We start from the raw sequence: 25,453 nt of genomic DNA on the forward strand, positions 1-25,453 counted from the left end.
CAACATGGACACAGAGTAATGCCTGGCACACAGTAAGTACACTTTCAATTTGTTGGCTATTTTATTGCTGTGGTTATTCTTTTTTTTGACAAAGGGAGAAGCAAATACTTGGCTTTATTATTCTCCCAATTCTCTTAGGAAAAGGAGTAAAAGATAAAAGTTTTCAAATTTGTTGCCTCAAACCAATTGAAATCTCTGAAAACAAGGTTCAGAGAAACGAATCTGGGAAACTAAATGAAAAGTTGAACCTCTATGTAAAATTTCACAAGAGCCTTTACAGATTATAAAATCAGCTGCTTTTGGACTTGTGGTTGCCAAGGGGGAGGAGGGTGGGGGAAGGATGGCCTGGGAGTTTGGGATTAGCAGATGCAAATTAGAATATATACGATGGATATAAACAACAAGGTCTTACTGTATAATAGCACAGGGAACTATATCCAATATCCTATGATAAACCATAATGGAAAAGAATATATATAAAAATGTATATATGTATAACTGAGTCACTTTGCTGTACAGCAGAAATGAACACAACATTGTTAATCAACTATACTTCAATAAAAATAAAAAAATATATATATATATATAAAATCAGCTGCTTCTGGGGACCCTAAGAACGCAGGAGCTACGTGGGTGGTATTTATAGCTATATGAAGAAAGGGGCGATAGCTGGGCAGAGGCGGGGACTGGTTTCTGGCGGGTCAAGAACTTTCCACGCCAGTCCAGTCACAAAGGTAACTGCCTATTAACAAGGGCTGCCAAAACATTTCAACCACAGGGTAAGTTTAATAGTTGCAGCGCTGCCCAGCACACCCAGGGAAAGATATTAAGGAAGAAGAGTTTAGAGGTCTGAATATGGCTAAACATCAACCAGGAGAAAATAATATATTGTATTAAATAAGTTCCCGAAAGTTCCCAAATCATATTTCAGCACGTTACTCTCACACACACCGTATCAGACCATTACACATGCATACACTGATTCAAAAGCTATAGTTTTAAAGTGTATTTTCAAATATGTTATGAACCAAACTTTAACATATAGAAGACCACTATCACATTAAGCCTTTCAGCTTCTCCTGGGATTTCCAATTAACTGAGCAGTAACCCCATAGGGAAATCAAGGCATTTTTAGATATACTGTTACCACTAGCCACTACCTATCTGAGTCTATCAAACTTTTCATGATACGGTGTAAACAAAATTAAAAAGCAAAATAAACCAAATGCTAAACGTTGTTAAGTCTGCAGTTGCCACTCATGACTCCTAATGTAAAATCTGTGCATTCAGCAAAACAGCCTGACTCTTCCATCAAGGGCAGGCCAGGTGGGATTCTAGGAAGTAACCAAGCCTCCTCCTTTCGAATCCTGGAGGCACACAGAGAGCAGAGACGGTTTCAATTCCTGCTGCCTGCGTTCAAACCCCAACTGCAACCACTAAGAGGATTAAGACCCAGAGCTACTCAACATGGATGGACCCAGAGATTATCATACTAAGTGAAGTAAGTCAGACAGGGAAAGACAAATATATGATATAGCTTATATATGGAATCTAAAAAAAATGATACAAAGGAACTTATTTACAAAACAGAAAAAGACTCGCAGGCATAGAAAACAAACTTATGGTTACCAGAGGGGAAAGGGGCGGAGGGATAAATCAGGAGTTTGGGAGTAACAGATACACACGACTATATATAAAAGAGATAAACAACAAGGACCTACTGTACAGCACAGGGAACTCTATTCAATACCTTGTAATAACCTGTAATGGAAAAGAATCTAAAAAAGAATATATATAAATATATGTATACTTGAATCACTTTGCTGTACACCTACAACCAACACCACATGGTAAATTAACTATCCTTCAATTAAAACAAAGAAAAGATTCTCCTCGTTTTTAAAACTTAAATGATGCCATAATAATATCTTCCTCCTGGAGCAGTTCTAAAGTTAGGACAAGATAATCTGCATTATCTCAGCACAGGGCCTGGCAGATAGAAAACTCTACATATGTCAGCTTCTCCCACCACAACTTCATGAGCAGTATTTGCTGCTTCAAGCCTCTCACCAGCGATCTGTCAGCTCGCATCTAACACAAACAAGATGCTTTAGACCCAAGTTCCTTTTCGAAACTGGAAGCCCTCATGCCTCTCATCCGGGTCACTGCTGCTGCCCCCCAAGCACAAGTTCTTCCTCCCACTGAGCCTCTCCAGCCACGTTTCATCTCTGCTTCATCTCCCAGACCCAGACTGCCTCCACTCCCAACTTTCCAGAAGTATCTATTCCACGGGAAACCAAGTCCGCCTCAGCTTCATTACCCTGCCCCGCTTCTGCCTTTTTACTGAAACCCAGGCCCCCCCACTGCACTGCGTTAACTCAAGTCCTGGACACCACCGGGCCCACGGGCAGGGCATGTGTTTCTATCGCTCCCAGTGAAAACCGGTAGTTTTCAAACCATTATCCACGGGCACAAAGACCTCGCCTTCACACAGCAGGTCACTCTTGTGCCACCACCTTCTTCCTGGCCTCAAGATGACCCACACTTCCCAGCGGTCTGACACCGGGCTGGCTGTCCCTGTCTGCATCCAGGGCCCCATCCTCACAGGCCTTTGTCTTCCCTCCATGTCAGCCGGTCACACACACCTGCGGCCACAGCCTGGATCTTGTCACCTTGAACCCGACCTAGTCCACTTCAGGTCTGTACCTTCTGATAGCAATGTCCATTCTTCCAGCACTTTCATTCCTTAACTCCAGCTGGACCAACCACCAGGCTCAGCAACATCTCACATTCCTCCACTGGCCCGATTCTGCCCCGTCTCTGAGCACTCTGCTCTCTTTACCTCCTTCTCCATTCGGTTTGCACCACATGATCCATCACTTCAACCACCATCCTCAACTCCCTCACCCCGTCCTCATCTTGCCACCACCCAGCCGAACCTCAACCCTGATCCAGGCAGCGGTATGTCTTCTCCACTCGTGCCCTGAGTATACACCTGAACTAGAGGAAACCATACCACCACGTGGACCACTGCCTCCACGAGTCCCAGCTCTGATCTCAGCCGGGGGCTCCGGGAAACTTGCCTTTTCTTCTCAGTGTCCTAAACAGCCGGTTTTTCTATCCCTCACAGCATCTCTGCCAACTCTTCACGAAATGCCTGAAACTCGTACCCCACCCCCTCTTCTTTCCATGTCTGGCATCACTTTTTCATCTTCTTTACAGAGAAAAAATGACACACGTAAGAGCCCCCTCACTGTCCCACCCTGTCACCCTTGACCTTTGCTTCCTCCTGACCTGCTTCCCTCCTGTGAATCCTCCACCTCCTGGGGGGGGGTGGTCTCACTATCAGTGACCCTCCCCTCACCTGGGTCTTTGTTCTGAGTATGTAAGATGCCCAAGGCTCTTCCATCCTAAAATAAATAAAAACAAATAACCCTCATAAACCCAGTTTCCTCTGTACTTAGCACCAACTCTCTTCTCAGGAAAGCAACTGGAAAAAAAACATTCTGTGTTTTATAATCTTTATTGTCTTTACTCCTCAACCCGTCGAGACTTGGTTTCCACCCCAACCACTCCACGGAAAGTAAGGAGAGGCGACCAGATAAACAGGGAGGGAGTTCTTGCTCATGATTCTGTTTTCTCAGGAAAGAAGGAAATTAGCCAGCTGGTGGAACGTCGCAGAGGAAGCGATGGGCATAGGCGGGGATCACGCACTGAGGGGCAGCACAGGGTCATCGGTCTCGCCTCCAGTTCCCCATCCTGACCTTTTGCCGAGGCAGCAGTTCTGCCAAACCTGCCCATCTGCAAATTTCCCACGAACCCAGGGAGACCGAAGTGCCTGATTCCAGGGGTGCATGAGCTGCCCCAAAACGGTCTTCAAGGGAGAAGAGGGTCTTATAGCCCCATTTCTTCCGTTTCCCCATGGCCAACAATGAGTTGAAGCAACTATTATCTTTACTCAGGACCATCGCCTCTAGTCTCCAGGGTCAATACCAACATCTTTTATGACATAGTCATGATAGACCTAGAACAATACCGGGCTCAGGAGAGCTTTCCCTTCCTCTGGAACTAAGCCTCGGTGTCGGGACTAGTAACAGCCTCCTAACCAGCTGCACTGCACCACGTGTGCCCTGCTCTCACTCCGCAGACACATTAATTCAGGTCAGTCTCAGCTGGTCTGCCCAGACCCAAGCCATTCTCCTTCTATTCCACGATCAAACCATACGAATGTCAGACCATATGGACTACACACTCCCTCTCTCCTCGGGTCCTCTGTTCAGGCTACTTCTCCCCTTGGAACATCCTCCCCATACCCTGCCCAGCGTGGTCAGGCTAGGCGCTCACTTACCATCTGCTGAGTAAGGGGCGGGAGACAGAGAGAGAAGGGGGAGTAAAGGAGGGGAGGGGGGAGGGAGGGGGAAGGAGAGGGGGGGAGGAGAGGGGGAGAGGAGAGGAGGGGAGAGGGGAGGAGAGGGGGGAGCGGGAGGGAGGGGGGAGGAAGGAAGGGAGGGAGGGAGGGAGGGAAGGAAGGAGGGAAAGGAGGAAAGAGGGAAGGAGGGAGGGAAGGGGGAGGAAAGGAGGGGAGGGGGAGGGAGGGGGAGGAAAGGAGGGGAGGGGGAGGGAAGGGGGAGGAAAGGAGGGGAGGGGGGAGGGAGGGGGGAGGAAAGGAGGGGAGGGGGAGGGAAGGGGGAGGAAAGGAGGGGAGGGGGGAGGGAGGGGGGAGGAAAGAAGGGGAGGGGGAGGGAAGGGGGAGGAAAGGAGGGGAGGGGGGAGGGAGGGGGGAGGAAAGGAGGGGAGGGGGAGGGAAGGGGGAGGAAAGGAGGGGGGAGGGAAGGAGGGAGGGAGGGAGGGAAGGAAGGAGGGAAAGGAAGAAAGAGGGAAGGAGGGAGGGAAGGAGGGAGGAGGGAGGAGGGAGGGAGGAGGGAGGAAAGAGGAGGGTGGGGGGGAGGCGGGGAGGAAAGATCAGAAACACGTGTCACATTTTCATTTGGTATGAATGGGTTTTAGCCTCTCATGTAAACCTTGTCATCTTAGAAAGTAAATGGTTGCCAATTAAGCTCACTTTGCAATAATCACCAAACACCCCAACCACCGCCCAGGAGTGCCCGGCGGTGAGCCCAGCCCCGGAGATTACTCTCCAGAGCCCTGCCCACCAATCCCCATTTCTCTGGGTGTGTCCGCCTCTGTGTCTCCAGCCGCCCATCACCCCCTTTCACGTCCTCCTGGCCCCACGTGTCCCCATGTCTGTGTCTCGTGGCCCCACGTCCCTGGGTGTCTCTGTGGCCTGGGTGGGTCTTTCTGAGGTGGCCGCCCCACACTTCCCCTCCTGCTGCCCCAGTCCTGCCCACAGTGTTATTTATGCTCCCCCAGCCCGTGAGAGCCACCGCCATGCCCCTCACAGTGTCCCAAGGGAGGAGGGGCAGCCTTGCCAGGTGCCCTCTGCCCATCTCCCACCCTGCCTCGCAAGCACCCACCCGCCACCCTCACGTGGCTCACATTCAACTGCCGGAAGTTTTGCTGTCAATAAAAGGTTTGAGGATCACCAAAAAAAAAAAAAAAAGTGAGAGCCCCACATTACCTAAGTGTCATCAAAATCATTTCTGTAAAACAATTTCATAAACTTGACCCAGGACATAGCCTTGAAATGCCTTTTCAATGAAAGAAAACAAGCCAACACCCCCCATCTGAGAGTTCACTCTGATTTCGCTCCCAGCTGACAGCGGACTGGCCCGCTACCTGCTGTGGGAATCGCCACAGCCTCCCGGTTCTGGTCAGCTGAGGCTGCAAGCCTGGAAGTCCTCTGAGTAAAGTCAATGCCACTAGACGACTGGGTGACAGCCACACCTGATTTTTACGGATGTTGTCATGCTTCTGGCATGCAGGGAGGGGAGGGCACACCAACAGCCAGCTTCCAAAGCTGACTCACAAACTCCCTAGGAGACTATTCACATTTTTATTGTATTTTATTCTATACAAGGCAAATATGCAACTTAAAAAAATTTTTAAATAACTATAATTTATTGAAAAGGTTAAAAAGTTTAATCAAATTTACTATTTAAATAATCGACATGTGACACCAGAAAGGCAACGTCTCTGAGGTTAAGAGAACTGAGAAATTTAACTTAGACAGGCTATAAAAATAGTAAAGGATTAAGGAATCCGGGGAACTCAAACTGGAAGGTCACAAAGCCCTCTGGCGACTCCCTGGTTTCACTGGTGAACTATCTATCTGAGGCCAAAGGAGGTGAGGGGACTGGTCCAGGGTCTCAGCACTCGAGCAGGTAGGGGCCGAGGGGATGGACCTATGTCTCCTAAATTCCAACTCAGAATTTGCAAGAGGAGAGTGAGATCTCTCCTTCATATTTAGAAAAGAAATCTACCCGTACAACTCAGACTGATCTTTCTTCAGGAGGCCCAGTGGGTGCTCACTCTCAATGCTGGGGAGATGTCTGCACCCGGGCTGGGTTAGGGTTAGGGGTAGCCCCCAGCTCCCCTCAACCCTAAGGTCAAGACACTTCCCCTGGAGCTTCCCAGCCGCTACACTGGCAAAGCAGCTGCTACAGAGAACACTTCTCATTTTCGGAGGAGGACCCACCCCTGGATCTCTCACAGGAACCAAGCGTCAGGGTTCACAGAGGTCCCCTCACTAGACTAGACACACGCCCTTGACTGCCAGCCTCTCCACAGAGCAGCAGGGCTGCCCCTAGATTCACGTCCTTCCTCTTCTTCCAGAGCTGCTGCAATAGGCCCTCTGGATGCATCTGGACTGAGCTGCAAATAAACATATTAGTTTTATGACTCAGTCCCTCCCAGGGGTTATTTCTGTTCCAAGAGGTTGACAGAATTTTAAGCTAATGGTGGAATTAGAGAACACACTGTCTGACACATTATAGGTATTCACTAAACATCTGCTGAAGAAACGGTCAAAAGAAGAATGGCCCTGGGGGATGAGAGGCAGCTCTGCTGGTGCAGAAGGATACCTTATGTCCAAGGAAAGAAAGAAGTGCTCTTCACAACAGATGGTCACAACATGTGTCCTCTTTTCAACAGGAGCAGAAGACAGTGCTGAGACAGAAGTTATAAAGCGCCTACAACCTCCTAAGTCTTTCTCCCACATACTACTTCATTGAATCTTCAGAACAAGAAACCACCCTAGTTCACAGACATGGAAAGTATGACTTGCATTAAATGTAAGTCTTCTGGTTTCTCCAAAGAAGACATACAGATGACCAATAGGCACATGAAAAGATGTTCAACATCGCTAATTATTAGAGAAATGCAAATCAAAACTACAATGAGGCACCACCTCACACCAGTCAGAATGACCATCATTAAAAAGTCTACAGGGACTTCCCTGGTGGCACAGTGGTTAAGAATCTGCCTGCCAATGCAAGGGACACAGGTTCAAGCCCTGGTCTGGGAAGATCCCACAAGTCACGGAGCAACTTAGCCCATGCACCACAACTATTGAGCCTGTGCTCTAGAGCCCGTGAGCCACAACTACTGAAGCCCATGAGCCTAGAGCCCATGCTCCGCAACAAGAGAAGCCACCGCAATGAGAAGCCCAAGCACCACAACTAGAGAAAGTCCATGCGCAGCAACGAAGACCCAACGCAGCCAAAAATAAATAAATAAAGTCTACAAATAACAAATGCTGGAACGGGTGTGGAGAAAAGGGAACCCTTCTACATTGTTGGTGGGAATGTAAGTTGTTGCAGCCACTGTGGAAAAGAGTATGGAGGTTCCTCAGAAAACTAAAATAGAATTACCATATGATCCAGCAATCCCACTCCTGGGCATATATCCAGACAAAATTATAATTCAAAAAGATATATGCACCTCTATGTTCACAGCAGCACTGTTCACAGTAGCCAAGACATGGGAACAACCTAAATGTCCATCAACAAATGAATGAATAAAGAAGATGTGGTACATATGTACAATGGAATACTACTCAGCCATGAAAAAGAACAAAATAATGCCATTTGCGGCAACATGGATGCAACTAGAGATTATCATACTAAGTGAAGTAAGTCAGAAAGAGAAAGACAAATAACATATGATATCACTTATATGTGGAATCTGAAATAGGACACAAATGAACCTATCTACAAAACAGAAACAGACTCACGGACATGGAGAACAGACTGGTGGTTGCCAAGGGGGAGAGGACTGGGGGAAGGATGAAGTGGGAGGTTGGGATTAGCAGATGTAAGTTTTTATATATAGAATAGATAACAACAAGGTCCTACTGTATAGCACAGAGAACTATATTCAATATCCTGTGATAAACCATAATGGAAAAGAATCTAAAAAAGAATGTATGTATAACTGAATCACTTTGCTGTACAGCAGAAATTAACACAACATTGTAAAACAACTATATTTCAATAAAAAAATTAAAACTGAAAAAAAAAATTTAAGTCCTCTGACTCAAGAGCTCCTAAGTCCCCTTTCCTCTGCTACACCAAATCTATAGCGACGCCCTACAGCCTTTCAGGAAGAGTTTACTCTATCAATGAACCAGCTCATTTTACAGAAGGAAAAACTGATTTAAGCGATACACAGTGGATATGGGAATGGTAGCTGTCAAATGTTCTCCCTGCAGAACCCAAATCCCTACTGGCTAGACACGAGTATCATCCAGGGAATTTCAATTCCTTCATATATTTTTGTTAAAATAAACGACAGTTTATACTCTAATCGAGAGAGTTCAGGTATTAACAAGGATGAAAGCAGCAGGTTGGAAAAGGTGATCTCAAGATGCTTCCACCTCTTTTAACATAATTATTTCAAGAGTGAAAGTTTATCATTGGGAGCAAGGTTGTTGCAGAGCTGTGGAGGGTAGTGACCTGTGTTCCATCCCTGACCCCACCGCTTACTGGGCCTTGGTTTCCTCTCATCAAGATGCCTACACGCACACATGGTTCAGAATGGTGCCTGCCCCACATGAGTGCAAGTGACTGCACCAGACTGAGGATTATTCCTTACATTTTTTTGCTCACATTGCTTGACACTGTATTCAGGCAAAAGCAAATTCCACATTGAATGTGTCAAAAACACGCAAATATTTCCAAGCCAAGATGTTTGCTTCCAAAGATAATCTCTTCAACGATGTTTCAACTATTTTGGCAGAAACCAATGTAATCAACACATTTTTAGTGTCTGCTTCCAAGTTTCAAAAATGTGTGAAAAGGCTCCACAAAATATTCTTAACTGTAAGGACAGCACACATATTTTGAAAATGCTATCTGGTTTAAAAACTGCCTTCCTAAAAGGAAGAGTTAAATTGAGGATAAAAGTAAAAAGTTGATAAAGTTCAAGTGCTAATGCTCTACATTGATGGCTACCTTTAGCAAATGCTCACTTATTTCTTATTCAAATTATGGGGGAAAACTAACACAGATATGACTATTTTTCTTGTATAGTAAAGGATTTTAAACTTGGCATGTCCTTCATTTAACTGAAAAGATAGAGGCATTCTATTGCTGATAGAGATACAATTCTGTGCAACGATTTTGTAACTAAACTTTCACAAACTGGGTCATGAAATCCAAACGAAGACTAGAAATTTAAAAATCTATAAACGCATTTTCATTAAAAAAAATGAAATGGTTCAGAAAGAAATGTTAGTCAACTATAAACCAAATGACCTTTGCTTTCAAGATCTATAGAGCAAAGCTACCGTGGAAAAGTAGAAATATTTAGATTTTACCCTAGTCCTTGAATTCTAAGCACGATTCTGTAGCCTAAGATTCATAGAAGGCTTGGTTAAAGAAAAAAATACTGAATAAATATTACATTTCAGCGAGCTTGAATATTAATGTATTATTCTAACATTTTGAGATAGTTCTCAATTATTTTGTTTTTATAATTTAGAAAGTCAATGAATGAAAATATCTAACCCATCATTACTCAGATGCTGATAATGTAATTTGTACACTATCCATACCCCTCGCTACCCTTCCCTCCTTGGCTTCTCTCCTGTACGTCACTGCCCTGTTACTGCAATTCACCAAAGGATGAAAAAGAACATGAAAAGAGTTCAGTTTTCAGTAGCTAACACAGCGATGTGACAGGGTGGGACGTTAAAGTGACAACAGTCCCCCTTATCCACAGTTTTGCTTTCCGTGGTTTCAATAACCAAAGTCAACCACAGTCCAAAAATATTCAATGGAAAATTCCCAGAATAAACAATTCTTAAGTTTTAAATGGCATGACGTTCTGAGGAGCAGGATGAGATCTTGCACCATCCCGGTCTGTCCCACCCCCAACAGGAATCATCTCACTAGTCACTTCGTATATGTCTTGGTTATCAGACTGACTGTTGCGGTATCCCACTGCTTGTGTTCAAGGAACCCTTATTTTACTTAATAACTTAATAACAAAGTGCAAAAGCAGCGATGCTGGCAACTTGGATAGTCTCCTAATGTGCCTAATGTATAAACTTTATCATAGGTATGTAAGTACAGGAAAAAGCACAGTATATACACAGCGGGTTCAGTACTATCCAGTTTCAGGCCTCCACTGGGAGCCTTGGAATGTATCCCCTGCGGGTAAAGGGGGAACAACTATATTAAGGATCCTCATCCCCAAAGCCTTTCAGGTGACTAAGTTTATAGCCACGGTCCCCATCATTTATAATGAACAAACAATGGGATATAAGTGCCTAGTGTTGGTTCAGTATATAACAGGTGCCTAATAAATGTCTGGTAGAGGAATCAAAGAAGAGAGGAAGGGGTGAAAACACTCAACAAAAAGGTATGCAATGAAATGCATGGATTTGTAGGAATTTAAAAGTGAAAGAGCTGTATGTGGGGAAAGGTAGGGAAAGGACATCAGTTCAAAGTTCAGCTTGGAGATAATTCTGGGTGAGATCCAAGCCCTTCCACGTCCTGTGAGTGACTTGAGCAAGTCACTATGTCTCCTGAGGCTCCATGTCCTCCTCTGTAAATGCAGCAAACAACACAACCATTTCATGATGGTTAAACAGCACGGTGGGGGGTGTCTGACATGCAGTAGGACTCCACAAATACCATTCCTAATAACAGTCGTGTCGTCATCCAGTCCCACATCCTCCTTTTCTGGAAAATGAAGCCGAGACCCAGAGAAATGAAGAAGGCGTCCAAGGCACACAGCTCTCTGGAGGCAAAGCTTGGCGAGAACTTACACCTCCTGCCTCCAGGCCCGTGATCCACACTGCTTGTCAGAAAACCCACGATGAGGAGAAAACGAAGGGTGAAGCTGGTTCTCAGAATTTAACATGTTTTCAAGAAACATGTGAGAGGGCGCCTGAAACATATGCAGTGTTCTCATGTTCCGTCATAAGATATTCTGATTCAGTTAAATCCAGGGTAAGGCTTCATCTGGAGATGACTCTAGCATCACAGGGACCCTGGGGTCCACTTGAGAATATGAAGAGTAACGAGCACCCTAGCCACAGTCTTGACCGTCAGAATCACTGGCCCACGGTGATCCAGTATATTAGAATCACTAGAGTTGACATCGGGCACCTATATTTTTCTTTTAATATTTACTTTATTTATTTATTTTCTTTATCTTTTTTTTTTTTTTTTTTTTTGGCTGCATCAGGTCTTAGTTGCAGCACGCAGGATCTTTCGTTGCAGCGCACAGGCTTCTCTAGTTGTGGTGCACAGGCTTCTCTCTAGTTGTGACATGCAGGTTTTCTCTCTAGTTGTGGCGCACGGCCTTCTCTCTAGTTGTAGCATGTGAGTTTTCTCTCTCTAGTTGTGGTGCGTGGGCTCCAGAGCAAGCGGGCTCTCTAGTTTGCTGCAGGTGAGCTCTCTAGTTGAGGCACGCAAGCTCAGTAGTTGTGGCACATGGGCTTAGTTGCCACCAAGCATGTGGGTTCTTAGTTCCCTGACCAGGATTGAACCCTCATTCCCTGCACTGGAAGGTGGATTCTTTACCACTGGACCACCAGGGAAGTCCCCAGGCACCTATATTTTTAAAAGCTCCTTAGGTGACACTTACATGTGGTCTGTTAGAGAACCAATGACCTATAAATAGAGAAAACAACCATCTTGGCTGAGAGCAACATCACAAGACTGGGAAGAGGTGGGATTTGTGAAACTCAATAAAGAAGAATGCTTCGTGGGCACAGCTCGAGGGGAAAGGCAGGACTCCCCGTCACAAGTCCAGGGAGCATGTGAGTCAGACAAAGAAGGGGCCCTGCAGAAGGTGCAGACCCTGAGCTCATCACTCCCTGTCCCCAAACATGCTCTGCCTCTGCCACCTCTGTTGGCAACACTCATCCTCCCCAGATGAACATGAGCTCTTATAAACATCAACCCCTGCTCCAAGTTCACAGCATCTCCTTCAGAACTCTGACAGCTTATCAAAGTAGGATGCTGTGCCATCATTTAAACTCAGCTACTCCCATCTGCTGTGTTCCTTTAAGGACCTTATGTAACCTGAGTTTCCATTTCTTCCTTCCAAAGAGGAACTGTCTATTTCACCTATTTAATACAGTTGTTAAGAATGATCAAAAGACACAATGTGTCTGAAAGTGTTTTTCCACTTCCAAAGCAATATGTAAATCTAAGATACTTCCTTTGTTTACTTACACCTCTTTACCCTAGTGAAGTTATCACAGGTTATGAGGTTTACATTCAGTAGATGCCCAAGAAGGGGCGGTTGAGCCTGCTCCACAGAACCCCAGGGCCTGGAGGGCCACCCGAGGTTGGCTTACGATGGCAAGGATTAAAGAGGAGGTGGGCTGGTCACCTAGACTAAGAATGACAAATATCACAGGACCTGGGAAGTTCAAGTCAGAGGCTTAAACTAAGTCTAAGCTTTAGATAAGTTCAAAGAATTGTACATTATTCTACTTTGGAGATTAACCCAAACGTCACTGAGCCCAACCCTGCACACAAATGAATGAGTAAAAATGGCTCAAATAGAGAAGATATGGAAAAGATTTTGAAGGGACAATGTCTTGCAAAGGAATGCTGGCTAACAGGCCATTTCTGGGATGGAATACTAGTGAAGGGGCTGACAGCTCTCATTTGCATCCAATTCTGCAATGAAAAATGGACAATCCAATGCAAGATAAAGAGGGCCGTGCACAGTTCTAACCAAAGATAATTAGGCAGAGTCCACCTCCAAAGTACCGGGAAGAACGCATTTACAAGGAGCAGCCGAGCTGTTGGTCTGACTCTGCCACGAAACAGTCTTTATCTGGACCACGGGGAAGTTAAGATGTCAAACTCCTCAGATAAAACAAAGACTATCCCTCATCAAAAAGTCTACAAACAATAAATGCTGGAGGAGGTGTGGAGGAAAGGGAACCCTCCTACACTGTTGGTGGGAATGTAAGTTGGTGCAGCCACTATGGAGAACAGAAATGGAGGTTCCTCAAAAAACTAAAAACAGAGCTACCATATGATCCAGCAATCCCACTCCTGGGCATATATCCGGAGAAAACCATAATTCAAAAACATACGTGCAACCCAATGTTCATAGCAGCACTATTTACAATAGCCAAGATATGGAAACAACCTAAATGTCCATCAACAGAGGAATGGATAAAGAAGATGTAGTACATATATACAATGGAATATTACTCAGCCATTAAAAGGAATGAAATAATGCCATGTGCAGCAACATGGATGGACCTAGAGATTATCATACTAACTGAAGTAAGTCAGAGAGAGAAAGACAAATACATGATACCACTTACATGTGGAATCTTAAAAAAATGATACAAATGAACTTATTTATAAAACAGAAACAGACTCACAAACTTAGAAAACAAATTTATGGTTACCAAAGGGGAAAGTGGGGGGAATGGATAAATTAGGAGTTGGGGATTAACATACACACACTACTATATATAAAATAGATAATCAACAAGGACCTACTGTATAGCACAGGGAACTCTACTCAATATTCTATAAAAAACTTAAATGGGAAAAGATTCTGAAAAACAATGGATATATATAAATATATAACTGAATCACTGTGCTGTACACCTGAAACTAATACAACATTGTAAATCAACCATACTCCAATATAAAATAAAAAATTTTTAAAAAGTGGAAAAAAAAATAAGGACTATCTCATTCAGCATTTCCCTAGAAGATATGAGGCTTTCAGTACCTCCATATCACAATTATTTAACAAATCTGACTGACAGGTTTATGACTTATTTTCACGTGTATTTTCCACTGAAGTTTCAAAAATCATTAGCTACACAAAGTAGAAAGAAGGGGTAAAATCCTTGGCATGAGTATAATACAAGTGGGAAAAAAGGCTTATGCGCCACCAGGAAACAGATTTTATGAGTTTCCACTAATGAAAACATGTGAGGCTTACTTGAAGCCAAATTATGCAAAAAACAGATGGAAAACATATGTGAGCAAAGCAAGTGGTTACATTCATAAACACACAGCAGCCAAGCGGCTTTCTTTTTCACTGACCTTCATGCCAGACCTACATAGACAAGGCCTAGACCGGATGCTTTCTTTTTAAATGTAACCACTGTAAAATGTAAATAGAATGCACGACATAACATTGGCAAGGCGTGTTGGTGGATACAAACGGGGAACCAGCTTCAGGAGGACCAGCGGCCAAGGCCAATGATGATTGCACACCCAGACCCTACTAAAACCTCATCTGACCACTGGGCCAAGGATCTCTGCCCAGCAATACAACGACCTTGCCATGAATGTTTCATGTTCCATATACCACTTACGTCCAGATTTTTTCCTAAAAGGCAAAGTTAGGAACAGCTTAAATGAAAAAGCCATCAGCTGCCAAGTGGTACCACATACAGGACGTTGCTTGGGTGATGCACTTCTCAGGCAAGTAAATCAATATTCACTTACATTTTAAAGACAAGTAAAAACCCCAGAGAAGCAATTTGTCTAAAGCTAAATATCCATGTTAGGAATAAAGATCACAACTTCCTGGCAGTCTGAGTCATATTCAGATTCCTATGACCCGCTGCCCAAGTGAGTTCTGATTTTAGACTTGGCCGGGGAGTAACTCACGTAACAAGGAGACAGAATAGATTTGGGCAGTTTCATCTGTGCCTGTCACCCCCAAAACACACACACACACACACACAAGCATACACAGATACACACACAGAATTGAAAGCAATTATGTCAGTGTCCCTGTGTATGGAAACGGACAGAGAACTAGAATTGGGGTTTTGGATCAGCAATCAAACTTACAGATCAGCAGGTCAGGACTGACTGATCATTGTAGCGTCTCCTCCCTATATCTGTCTTGTCATAACTGCTTTTTGATTTAACTTTTGTTTCCAAAGGCTATTCCATCGGAAAAGTCAAGACACATGAACTACAGAAATTCAAAAGACGTGCATTATCTTAGAGCAGTGGTTCACTAAGTCTTCCAACAATAACAAACATGTATAGGGTTTGAAATAAAGGTGGGATTAAAGAATGTACCACCAAAAATAAAATCATAGTAATCAAACCTAAGGCTACAAATGAAATGCACCAAGAACTCTGCAGCTTTCACATAAATGAACATGAAAAGAATGTTTACAAGGGACAAATTACAGAACCTCAGCCAGGTGTGAGCACCTGGAGTCCTTATTTACACGTTAAACTCAGGCTCTGTGCTGCACTTACCTTCTTTCCACTTGTGTCCTTGGAAGGAAAGGACACGTTATCACAGAGGGAAGGACATCTCTTTTTTTCAAACTGGAAATGACGTGTTGCATGAGGGCAAGATCTCTCCATGTTCTGCTTTTCTTGAACACCACAGTCATTTTTTGATGGGTCTTCAGAAAACCCACTTTTTTCAAGCACTCTCTCTGTACCATAGTGAATGGAATTGAAGCTGGCTGCCTTTCGGAAAGAAAAACTATCAGTTCTTCTCTGGAATGTTATTTCTCTTGGGTTGACATCATCGAAATGGTCCTTCCTCTTTGCACAGTAGGGAGTGCTGTCTTTTTCTGAAATCCTTTCCTCTAGTTCACTAACTTTGACTTCTGTTTCCTGGTGTTGAGGAGGAGAAGGGCTCCCAGGGTGACACCGCCTGCTCACCGTCTCATGCTGGACACCCGCTTCCAGAGTGAGGCTGGGGCTGGCACATCCCTCCTGCACCAGCCCCCTGGACCAGGGGGCTGCCTGCTCCCTGGAGGGCAGGATGCTGCTCCTCTTCCCTTCATTTTCACGGTTTGGCTCTCCTGACTCTGTGTCACCTACGGTTTTCTTGGTCGGTTCTCTTCTAAAGTATTTTCTTCTTCCAGCAGAATATTTTTCAAGGCTCAGAGGAGTTTTGGCAGGATCTAAATATTGTTCTTCTTTCTCCGCTCGGACACATCCACAGACATTCCCCATGTGATTTGCAGGAAATCACAGTTGCTCAGTGTCACTCATTTCAAAAGCCAGGGCTTACTCAGATCTCCATGCAGTCTAATTCCTCAGACTTCATGACCATCCTTTTCAGCATGAGGCCATTTTGCTTATGAGAAAGGCACCCGCAAGAAATGCCGTGGCACCCTGCCCAGCCGGTCCCTGGGTCTCATTAGACACCCCGTGGCTTACTTCTGGCCACCAATCCTCTTAGACAAACATCACTGCTCACTGTCAAATGACACGCTGATGAGCTTTCACGGCAAACCCTTAGCTTTATTGTACGAAAAAATTCTGACCCTTGCTTTACTTTCAGTTTTCTGAAATGCAGTTACACTACCAAAGTCTGAATTAACCTTTGGAACGACTGGTGAGTCAACAAACATGAGCACAAACAGAAAGCAAATCCCAGTCAAACTTAGTTTCAAAGTGCCTTTCAAATTTAGTTTCAGAGATTCTCCACCATACAATTTTTTTTCTTAAGAAACACAAACTAATGTTGGCACTTGCCCCCCAAAAAAGGGCTCAAAAACCTCTACAAACTGTACTGACTCTTATTCAAAAACAGCAGCCATAAAAAAAGAACAGGATGATTCAATAGCTGAAGGAGAGATAATACATGCTAAATGCCTAAAACACTGTATTCAAATTGTTTCTAAAATCAATCTCTTTGAATCATTTGTCATATTTTTCATATGACAAATTTCCAAGCCATTTCTCTTTTTATGATCATTAAGATTTTCATATGAGGAAATTGATAAATTTTATGATTTAAAGCATGGAACTCTTAGCCAAAAGAAACATCTGTGTGTACTTATACATGAATTAAGGCAGTTGAACTTTACTTGTAACTTTTATAATTGTACCCTAGTTAAATATTACGCAGTTTTACCAGGGCCATGGTGTATACATAATAAATCAGCATGGAACCCAATGACCTAAAGTGTGCATATTTCTAACACTGAGTCATCAATATGGTAAAAAGGAAATTAGTATCGCATGACTAGTCTTATGCATAAGCTGACTAGAGCCCACGAGCCATAACTACTGAAGTCCGCACGCCTGGAGCCCTTGCTCCGCAACAAGAGAAGCCACCGCAATGAGAAGCCTGCACACCACAATGAAGAGTAGCCCTCGCGCACCACAACTAGAGAAAGCCTGCACGCAACAATGAAGACCCAAAATGCAGCCAAAAATAAATAAATAAAATAAATAAATTTATTTTTAAAAAAGGAAAGAAAATTGATAATTGCCTTTCTCTAGGTTGTCTTTAGACTGATCAAAGATGGAACTCATTTTTCTAAATAAAAATATTCAATTAAATAGTCGAGTTAGCAATGTGGCTGATATTTGTCAATAACAGACCTGCATGGTGAGGTTTTCCTTAATCATTTCAAGGGGAAATTAATCTCCAACAGAAAAAAAACTGAATATCCTAGAAGACAAGCTGGTAAAAATAAAGCTTCAGGTTTGTTGGTTTGTTTCTTTTTAATTTGATTTTCAATGTCTTCATTGGCAGTGGAATATTATTCGAGAGAATTTCAAAGTATAATGGCTGGTATTTGCACTAACACGATGATAGAGGCGAAACCAGTGATTCGCAATTGCTTCCAGCCCTGCCAAACAGAGCAAATGTCCATTTTCAGGCCACTGCACACTGCTCCCTCCCCCAGAAATGGCCCCACTTCAGTCTCTGCCTGGTAACTGGCATTCATCTTGCAAAGCCTATCAGTGATAGTTTCCTTTATTCTCTAAGACCTTCTTAATCCTACCACAACACACCCTCCTCTACATCCCTATTTTTATTTGTATTGTGATAGACTCATCACCCCAGATTATAGTCGGTTTTACAAGCAGTCTCCCAATAGAACGATATACTTCATCATCTGAATGAGACAGGCTTTGTTGCAGCGCTGCACTGCTTGCACCTGGACACACCTCTCCTCCAGCAACAAAATACAACGAAACTATATGCGACTAAAAATAACTGCATGCATTTGGGGCAAATTCTGGACAAAAGATACAAAGAGCCCAAAAAACCCAACTGCCACTTTTGAAGAGCCCAGAGCAAAAAGCAGGGTACGGCATGTGCTCCCTGCACTCAACACCACCTAAGCCAGCCCTCTGGCCGACTCCTAGACACACCCCTACCCTCACCCCGTATAAGGAACAAGCTCGTCCCCCCCCTCAGGGAACAAGAACAAGCAAGGGAACCTGTTGCTTGTTCTCGCTCCCCCTGCTGCAGCAGTGGCCCCAGTAAAGCCTTGCCTGAATTTCTTGTCTGGTCTCTAGTCAATTTCTATTGATTAAGGAGGCCAAGAACCCTAGTCAGTAACAAGTAGTATCTCTGGATCTACCGTATGGTAAATAATACAGGATTACTGTATTGATAATGCTTACCTTCAGACAGCCTGACTGTAACAGATATTCAATTTGCAATGCTCAAATATTTTTAAATCAATAAATAAGGTTCTGTCTTGGCATAACCAGTAAAATCGTTCTAATCTTAAATTATCATAGGACTAAGGAAAGTATTTCTTTAAATGAAAAGGAACATTTTAATTTTACCAAAAAATTTATATGTTTCATTTTAAATAAATCTTGGTCTAACTTTTAAATACTGGTGATAATTTAACAGTCATAATATCTTGTAACTCAGGTCCTAAAATACACTGGATTTCATAATATATGCCACAGGATCATATTAAGAAGCAAAACTCTTGGGAGTTTGGGATTAGCAGATGCAAACTATTATATAGAGGATGAATAAACAACAAGGTCTTACTGTATAGCACAGGGAACTATATTCAATATCCTGGGATAAACCACAATGGAAAAGAATATGAAATAGAATGTATGTATGTGTATAACTGAATCACTCTGCTGTATAGCAGAAATTAACACAACACTGTAAATCAACTATACTTCAATAAAAATAAATGTTAAAAAAAAGAAACAAAACTTCTTTGGTACTTCTATGGCTAGTCCTCTTCTGTCCTCCAAAGACACCTGAACCCCAAAGAGCTTTCTTAATATGCAATTCTTTTTTGAATGATCTTTTGCTTTACAATTCTTTTAATTTAGGGTCTAACTATACTGCCTTTAATTTCCAACCATTTACTCACATTGTGGTCTGTTACTTTCTGGTTTCTGCTCCCAGGAACTTGGGGGACCTTCTCCAAGGTCCCCAATGTCTTTTTCCTAGACAAAACTACTAACCCATACTCAATCTTAACTTTTTCAGGCTCTCTGGTGGCATTTCACACTGCTCACTGTTCCTTTCTACTTGCAATTATCTTCCCTTGGTTTCGTCAATACTACATTTTCTTGTTACTACAATTAGAAATGAAGAATGCTGTTCTATCTATTGGGAGAATGTTGGTAAAACTGACTATCATCTAGGGCCGTGATGAATCTATCTCAATATAAATAAAAAGAGGGATGTAGAGGAGTGTTGTAGGATCAGGAAGGTGTTAGAGAAAAAGGGAGATGCTCACTGATATTAGAGATAGGCTTTGCCAGATGGATGCCAGCTGCCAGCCAGAGGTCTCCAACTGTTCCTTTTCTGTTTCCCCAGATGGAACGTCTTCCTCCTGCACCCCTAATCATGGGCCTTCCCCAAATTTCTGTCCTTTGCCCTCTGCTCTTCTCCACACATGCTTTTCCCTTGGATCCTCTGAAGATCCCTTCTCTCTGACAGATTCAAGGACCACTTATATTCTGGAAACTCCCAGGTTTGTCACCTGTACCTCTGACTCCCCAGTTCTGCTCTGCTCACACATTTCCAGCTGCTCAGCCGACAGAAGCCCAGGGTATCCCACCAGAATGTCAAACCCACACAGAAGGTCATTACCTTTCCCTTTACCCTCACCTCCATTACTGGTTCTTATCTCCCAGGCTTAACCACTCAGAGCCATCTTTAATCCCCCTCCTTCATCCTCCACGCCCTGTCACCAAGTCCCTTCCTTTCTTTCTTCAAAACACCACCCCCTGGATTCAACTTTTCTTCCCCATCTGAGTCCTGCCTGGCCTCTATCACTGGCCTCCACTCGGAGGGCACCACCTCAGCCTCTCAGCTTATACCCCTGACTATGGCCTGTGATCATTTCTGTTTATTTTACTGGAGCCCACAGAATGGTTAGGTCACTTGCTCGATGCCTTCACGGCCACAGATAAAAGAGCCAACGATGACACTCAGCTCTCCCTCCCTCCAGAGCCTGGGTGTGCCCCACAGGGGTTCCCACTCTGACCTTCAAAATCCAGACTCAGCCTGTATCACCAGCTGTCAGTAACGATGGGATTGGTTCCATCCAACAGGCCTCTAACCTCCCTATATGGGGCTCTTGCATTTTCAACCCTATAAGTTCTGGATCTCTGAGAAAGCTGCTGAGAAACACCATGTGAAATCTGCTTTTTTGGCCAGTTCTAGCTAGACTTCACCTGTGCTGGTAACAAGGTCTGGGGTCTGGCTCCATGACCAAATCCCTGCCTTGGGTAAGTACTCACTACCCCAGGTCCCCTAAGGATGGGGTCCTCTAGTAATGAGGGTCCTGCTTCCACTTCCTGATACTGGATCTCCCAGCCATCAATAGCTCACCTGAGTGGACATTCACCTGTATTAGCTGCCCTGTCGTCTGGCAGGCTGACACCTGGTTACTTGGTCTCCTGGGACCTGGGTCTCCTCCTCCGAATTCCTACTGCTGCAACTCTGTTGCCTGTCCAGGTCCTGGAACCTACAAGACTCTACTTCCTATACCTGTCCATCCCTGCCAGATTTATCCTGTTCCCAAATGAGCCCTGACTACATTATTTTCCACCATTCTCCTACAAACCCTGTATCCCAGCCAAATTTTTTAAAGATTAGAAATAAGTTTTCTTCCTCCCAAAATTTGGTCCAAAACCCCAGCTCCTTTCTGAAGTTGGCAAGTTCTCTCTTCCTCCTGCAAGGTCCACCCACACAGCCATCAATCAGTAAGACCCGCTGTGTGCCCACTACAGGCCAGGCTCTGCGCGCTGCACACACAATGCTGCGTGGTCACACAAGGGATTGACAAACCCAAAGCCAGTTCCAAAACTAGGACTCACCTTAAATCAAATGAAGATGATTTTTTTAAAAATGCATCATTTTATAAAAACCAAAGATCAAGATCAGCCTTTAACTGGCACTGGTAATTAGACAATAATTCATAGTTAATACATTTGCCTTTACTCTCCTTAAACCTAGTTTGAGAAAGTGCAGCTCTACAGGAAATATGGATGGTTCTAGTTCAAGAGATGTCTTTATGAGAACGATACTGCCACCTAGTGTCTATAAAACTAGGAGAAAACAGCTGGCATAGTTGAGAAACTGTAATATCAATGAAACCCATTCTAAATAAGGATTGAATCATAAAACTTTTATGTATCTAAATCAGGTAATGCTGGCCAATAAACAAAGAAATGTGGCTACATTCAAAAAAAGGGAATCTGTCTTTGAACACTGAGATTACAAGTATTTTAAGCTTTCAACAACAGGAAATGGGGTGCCAAGTTCATAAGCAGCATGTTACGGAGAGGAACAATACAAATATACTGTTTAAGAAACAAAGCCTAAACATCATATGATATCACTTATATGTGGAATCTAAAAAAAATGATACAAATGAACTTATTTAAAAACAACAACAGACTCACAGACTTAGAAAACAAACTTACGGTTACCAAAGGGGAAGGTGGGGGGAGTGATACATTAGGAGGTTGGGATTAACATATTCACACTACTATATATAAAATAGATAAACAACAAGGACCTACTGTACAGCACAGGGAACTCTACTCAAAATTCTGTAATAATCTATATGAGAAAAGAATCTGAAAAAGAATGGATATATGTATATATATAACTGAATCAATTTGCTGTACACCTGAAATGAACATAACATTGTAAATCAACCATACTCCAATATAAAACTTAAAATTAAATTTAAAAAGAAAGAAAGAAAGCCTGAAATTTATCTTCCTCCTTTGGATGTGAATGTGTAATTCACCCTTCATATGAACCACTTGAAAACTAGCAATGAGGCTAAAAGAAATGACAGATAAGAAAATCAGGCTTACCTGAAAGTGCAAAATTATTGTCCATATTAATCCCAAAGTCAATTTGGGGTTTCCATCTGTTATGTCATCATTTCTAATGTTCACTAATTTCACCTGTTTTGTATGTGAAGAAGAGATAAAACAAAATATTTTTCAAACCAGCACATGAGTTATTTTTACCTACATAAAAGTGATTCTAAATTACAGATACAAAAAAAAGCCTGAATAATTTAAATACCAGTAATCCTTAAATTACTGTTTTACCCCCATCCCCACTCATTTTAGATTGCAAATTATAGAGAAACTACAAAGGAAAAAAATCAATATTATTTTGGTTTTGTCTTCTACAGCAAGTATTAAAAGTACACTTGTCAAAACAAAAACACAATTCAAGCGAGAAGTCCTAAATACTTAAGATTTTTAAATTAGAAATAATTTTGTCTTTTGAAAATAAGCGTTATTTTACAATTAAGTAGGAAGCTATTCTGAACCATCAAATAATTTTAACAACTTTCTTACACTTCAGTCATAAAGAGTGTTTAAAAAAAAAAAACTACCATTATTATTCTATTTGTCTACCATAGATTGCTACCAAGATAAGTAACTATATAACTCACTGGACATTTGGAAGACTGTTCAAAACTTTAAAAATAATACAATAATCAGACTTAAAGCTTATCAACTGTCCAGTTATGCACTCAGGTAAATAAATGTAAGGATGTTATTTAACATTTACTTTCTGGTAAAAGAATTAAATATCTATCATGAATTCAAGACAATGATACCTAACATTTTATTTCCTGGACAAATCACTGCCAAAAATATTTCGACAAGGAGACATAATTAACCATTAATCCTTCTGTAAACTTCCACTAGAATTAAGAATAGTAAGGCAAATACCAATATCATTTAAAATATAAGCACTGAGTATTTGCTAGAATTTAATAACTAAAAGCACTTTGATGCTCATAATAAACTAAATGAAGGACTAATAAACAGATAGTGTTTCCTGCTCCTCCTTGCCCTCTCTTCTCTTCTTCTTACTCCACTAAAAAGCGAAATTGTTGCCACCTCTGATTTCTCACTGTTTTCAGTAACTTTCAATTATCCTGAGTTTCTTTGTCTCCTCCTTTTTCTACTAATTGAAAATTACCAGTTATTTGCCTTATATCACTATAATACACAATGCTACCAAATCAAGATCAAATCCAATACGTTGTTCATTCTTTTCCACCATTTCTTCTGAAACCGCAAGCCAGTCCGGGATTGTTGTCAGAACTGTTTTATTTTTAACTACTTCTAAATTATCCAGTTGTATCTACTTATAAAAAATAAACTATTGCTTCCTCACAACTATGTATTAAAAATACATATGCAAAGTTTTTAAAAAGTATTATGTAAACTATCTTTTATAAAAATAAGGTAATTTTAATAAAAAATGAAGTATTGTCTCCCCACTACTAAGAACTGTTCATAGACATTCTTAACATTCTGTTGCTACTAAAATGTCATTAAATTCCTAGGCAAAAGCATTCCAGTTCCAACAGAAGGAAAATCAGTAGCTCCTATTCAGATGGAAATGTAGCCACTTATAATTCCTCTGGGCTTACACCTACTATTAACCTCCTTTTCTTTGGAACAAATGTTTAAAAACATTTTAAAACATCTGTCTCATGAAAGCACAAGTTTAATGATTATAATTCACAGTCAACTTTAACCTTTTCATTCCCTGACATGGTCCTATGCATATTTATTCAGTCACGTATGTTTATATGATTACAGTCTTTGAAAAACATCATACCTGGCGTCTTTTCAAATAGTCAAGTGCAATTTGTACATTCTGTAGTCTGTGAAAACGCATCCGACCTTTCTCTCTGGGCTAAGAACAGAAAAATGCAGGGTATAAAAAACACTGTATTTTCTGATACCACTGATCATGCTAAATACACGTATGCTGCATACACTATATAAATATACTGTACGCTCATCTTAATATGTCAAAACAGTATTTATTGCTTGGGTAGATCCATTAAATTTTTTAATGATATTTTTAATTTTTTGCATTATCTGAGATTGAATTTAAACTTGGGATTTTTCTGAGTATTTTTTATTTTAAACAGATCCTTTATTCCAAATATTTAAACAAAAGAAAAAGAGAAAATACCACGGAACATATACACTTTTCATATTCACCATCTTAAAATTCTAGCCTACAGTTATTTAGCTACAGGTGCACAAAAAGAATTAAATACCATTCCCCATTTTGCCTTCTCAATAAACTTTAAATCAAGAGGGTTTTTATAATTATATATGTATGGCATGTTAATGAAAATGAGGTAAAGTAGCATGCAGTTAGTATAAAAATCACCAAGAAGGAGAAAGACAGTGGAGGTTTACTTAGCCATGATAGAGGAAGGGAGAAAAGCAATTAAGGCCATGTAATATATTTCCTCTTTATTTTATTTTCGTTTTGCACAAAATCGGTTGGACTCCATAATAGTTTTACACTACTTGGGGATGGACATGATGATTTGCTGTCTCAGGAAAACTGACAAACCGTTAACTCTTTTCCTTGATGCCATTTCCCTTAAGAAACGTCACAAGTTAGCAGAAGGAAAACATAAGGAAACAGACCTGAGAAAATGTTCAACAAAAATACAAAGAATGGAGCTGAAATTTACCACATAAAATCTTCCAAAGGGAAAAAAAGAAAAAAGAAAACTGACAGCTGAGCTGCTCAAACATGAATAGGTTGCTGAAGCCAAAGGCAGCAGAATTAAAACAGACAGCAGACCACAGAATGGGAAATTAAGTTCCATATAACAGGAGAAATGATGGTGATGAATTCCCCACTGGATCCACAAAAGCACAAATTCCAATAAAATCAGGGGGCTCTAGGGACGTGATGACAAAAGAAGCACATCTGTCTTGCAAAGGTAGGCTGAGTCAGTTGAGTGTCACCGGGATTAAACAGCTCTGTGAGCTCTGTCAGGATTCTAGCATTTTAAATATTCCCCCCCTAAATA

General features: G+C 42.1%; 1 protein-coding gene across 1 annotated transcript in view; it reads right to left on the bottom strand.

Moving 5' to 3' along the window:
* LOC133095287 (dystonin-like) overlaps nt 1–25,453 on the bottom strand; it is a 497,948-nt gene that overhangs the window by 213,379 nt on the left and 259,116 nt on the right. Inside the window, 2 exon segments of the mRNA XM_061196431.1 lie at nt 22,449–22,541; nt 24,229–24,306. Coding sequence (XP_061052414.1) covers nt 22,449–22,541; nt 24,229–24,306 — 171 coding nt within the window.

This window comes from Eubalaena glacialis, chromosome 7 (assembly GCF_028564815.1).
Source record: "Eubalaena glacialis isolate mEubGla1 chromosome 7, mEubGla1.1.hap2.+ XY, whole genome shotgun sequence".
NCBI lineage: Eukaryota > Metazoa > Chordata > Mammalia > Artiodactyla > Balaenidae > Eubalaena > Eubalaena glacialis.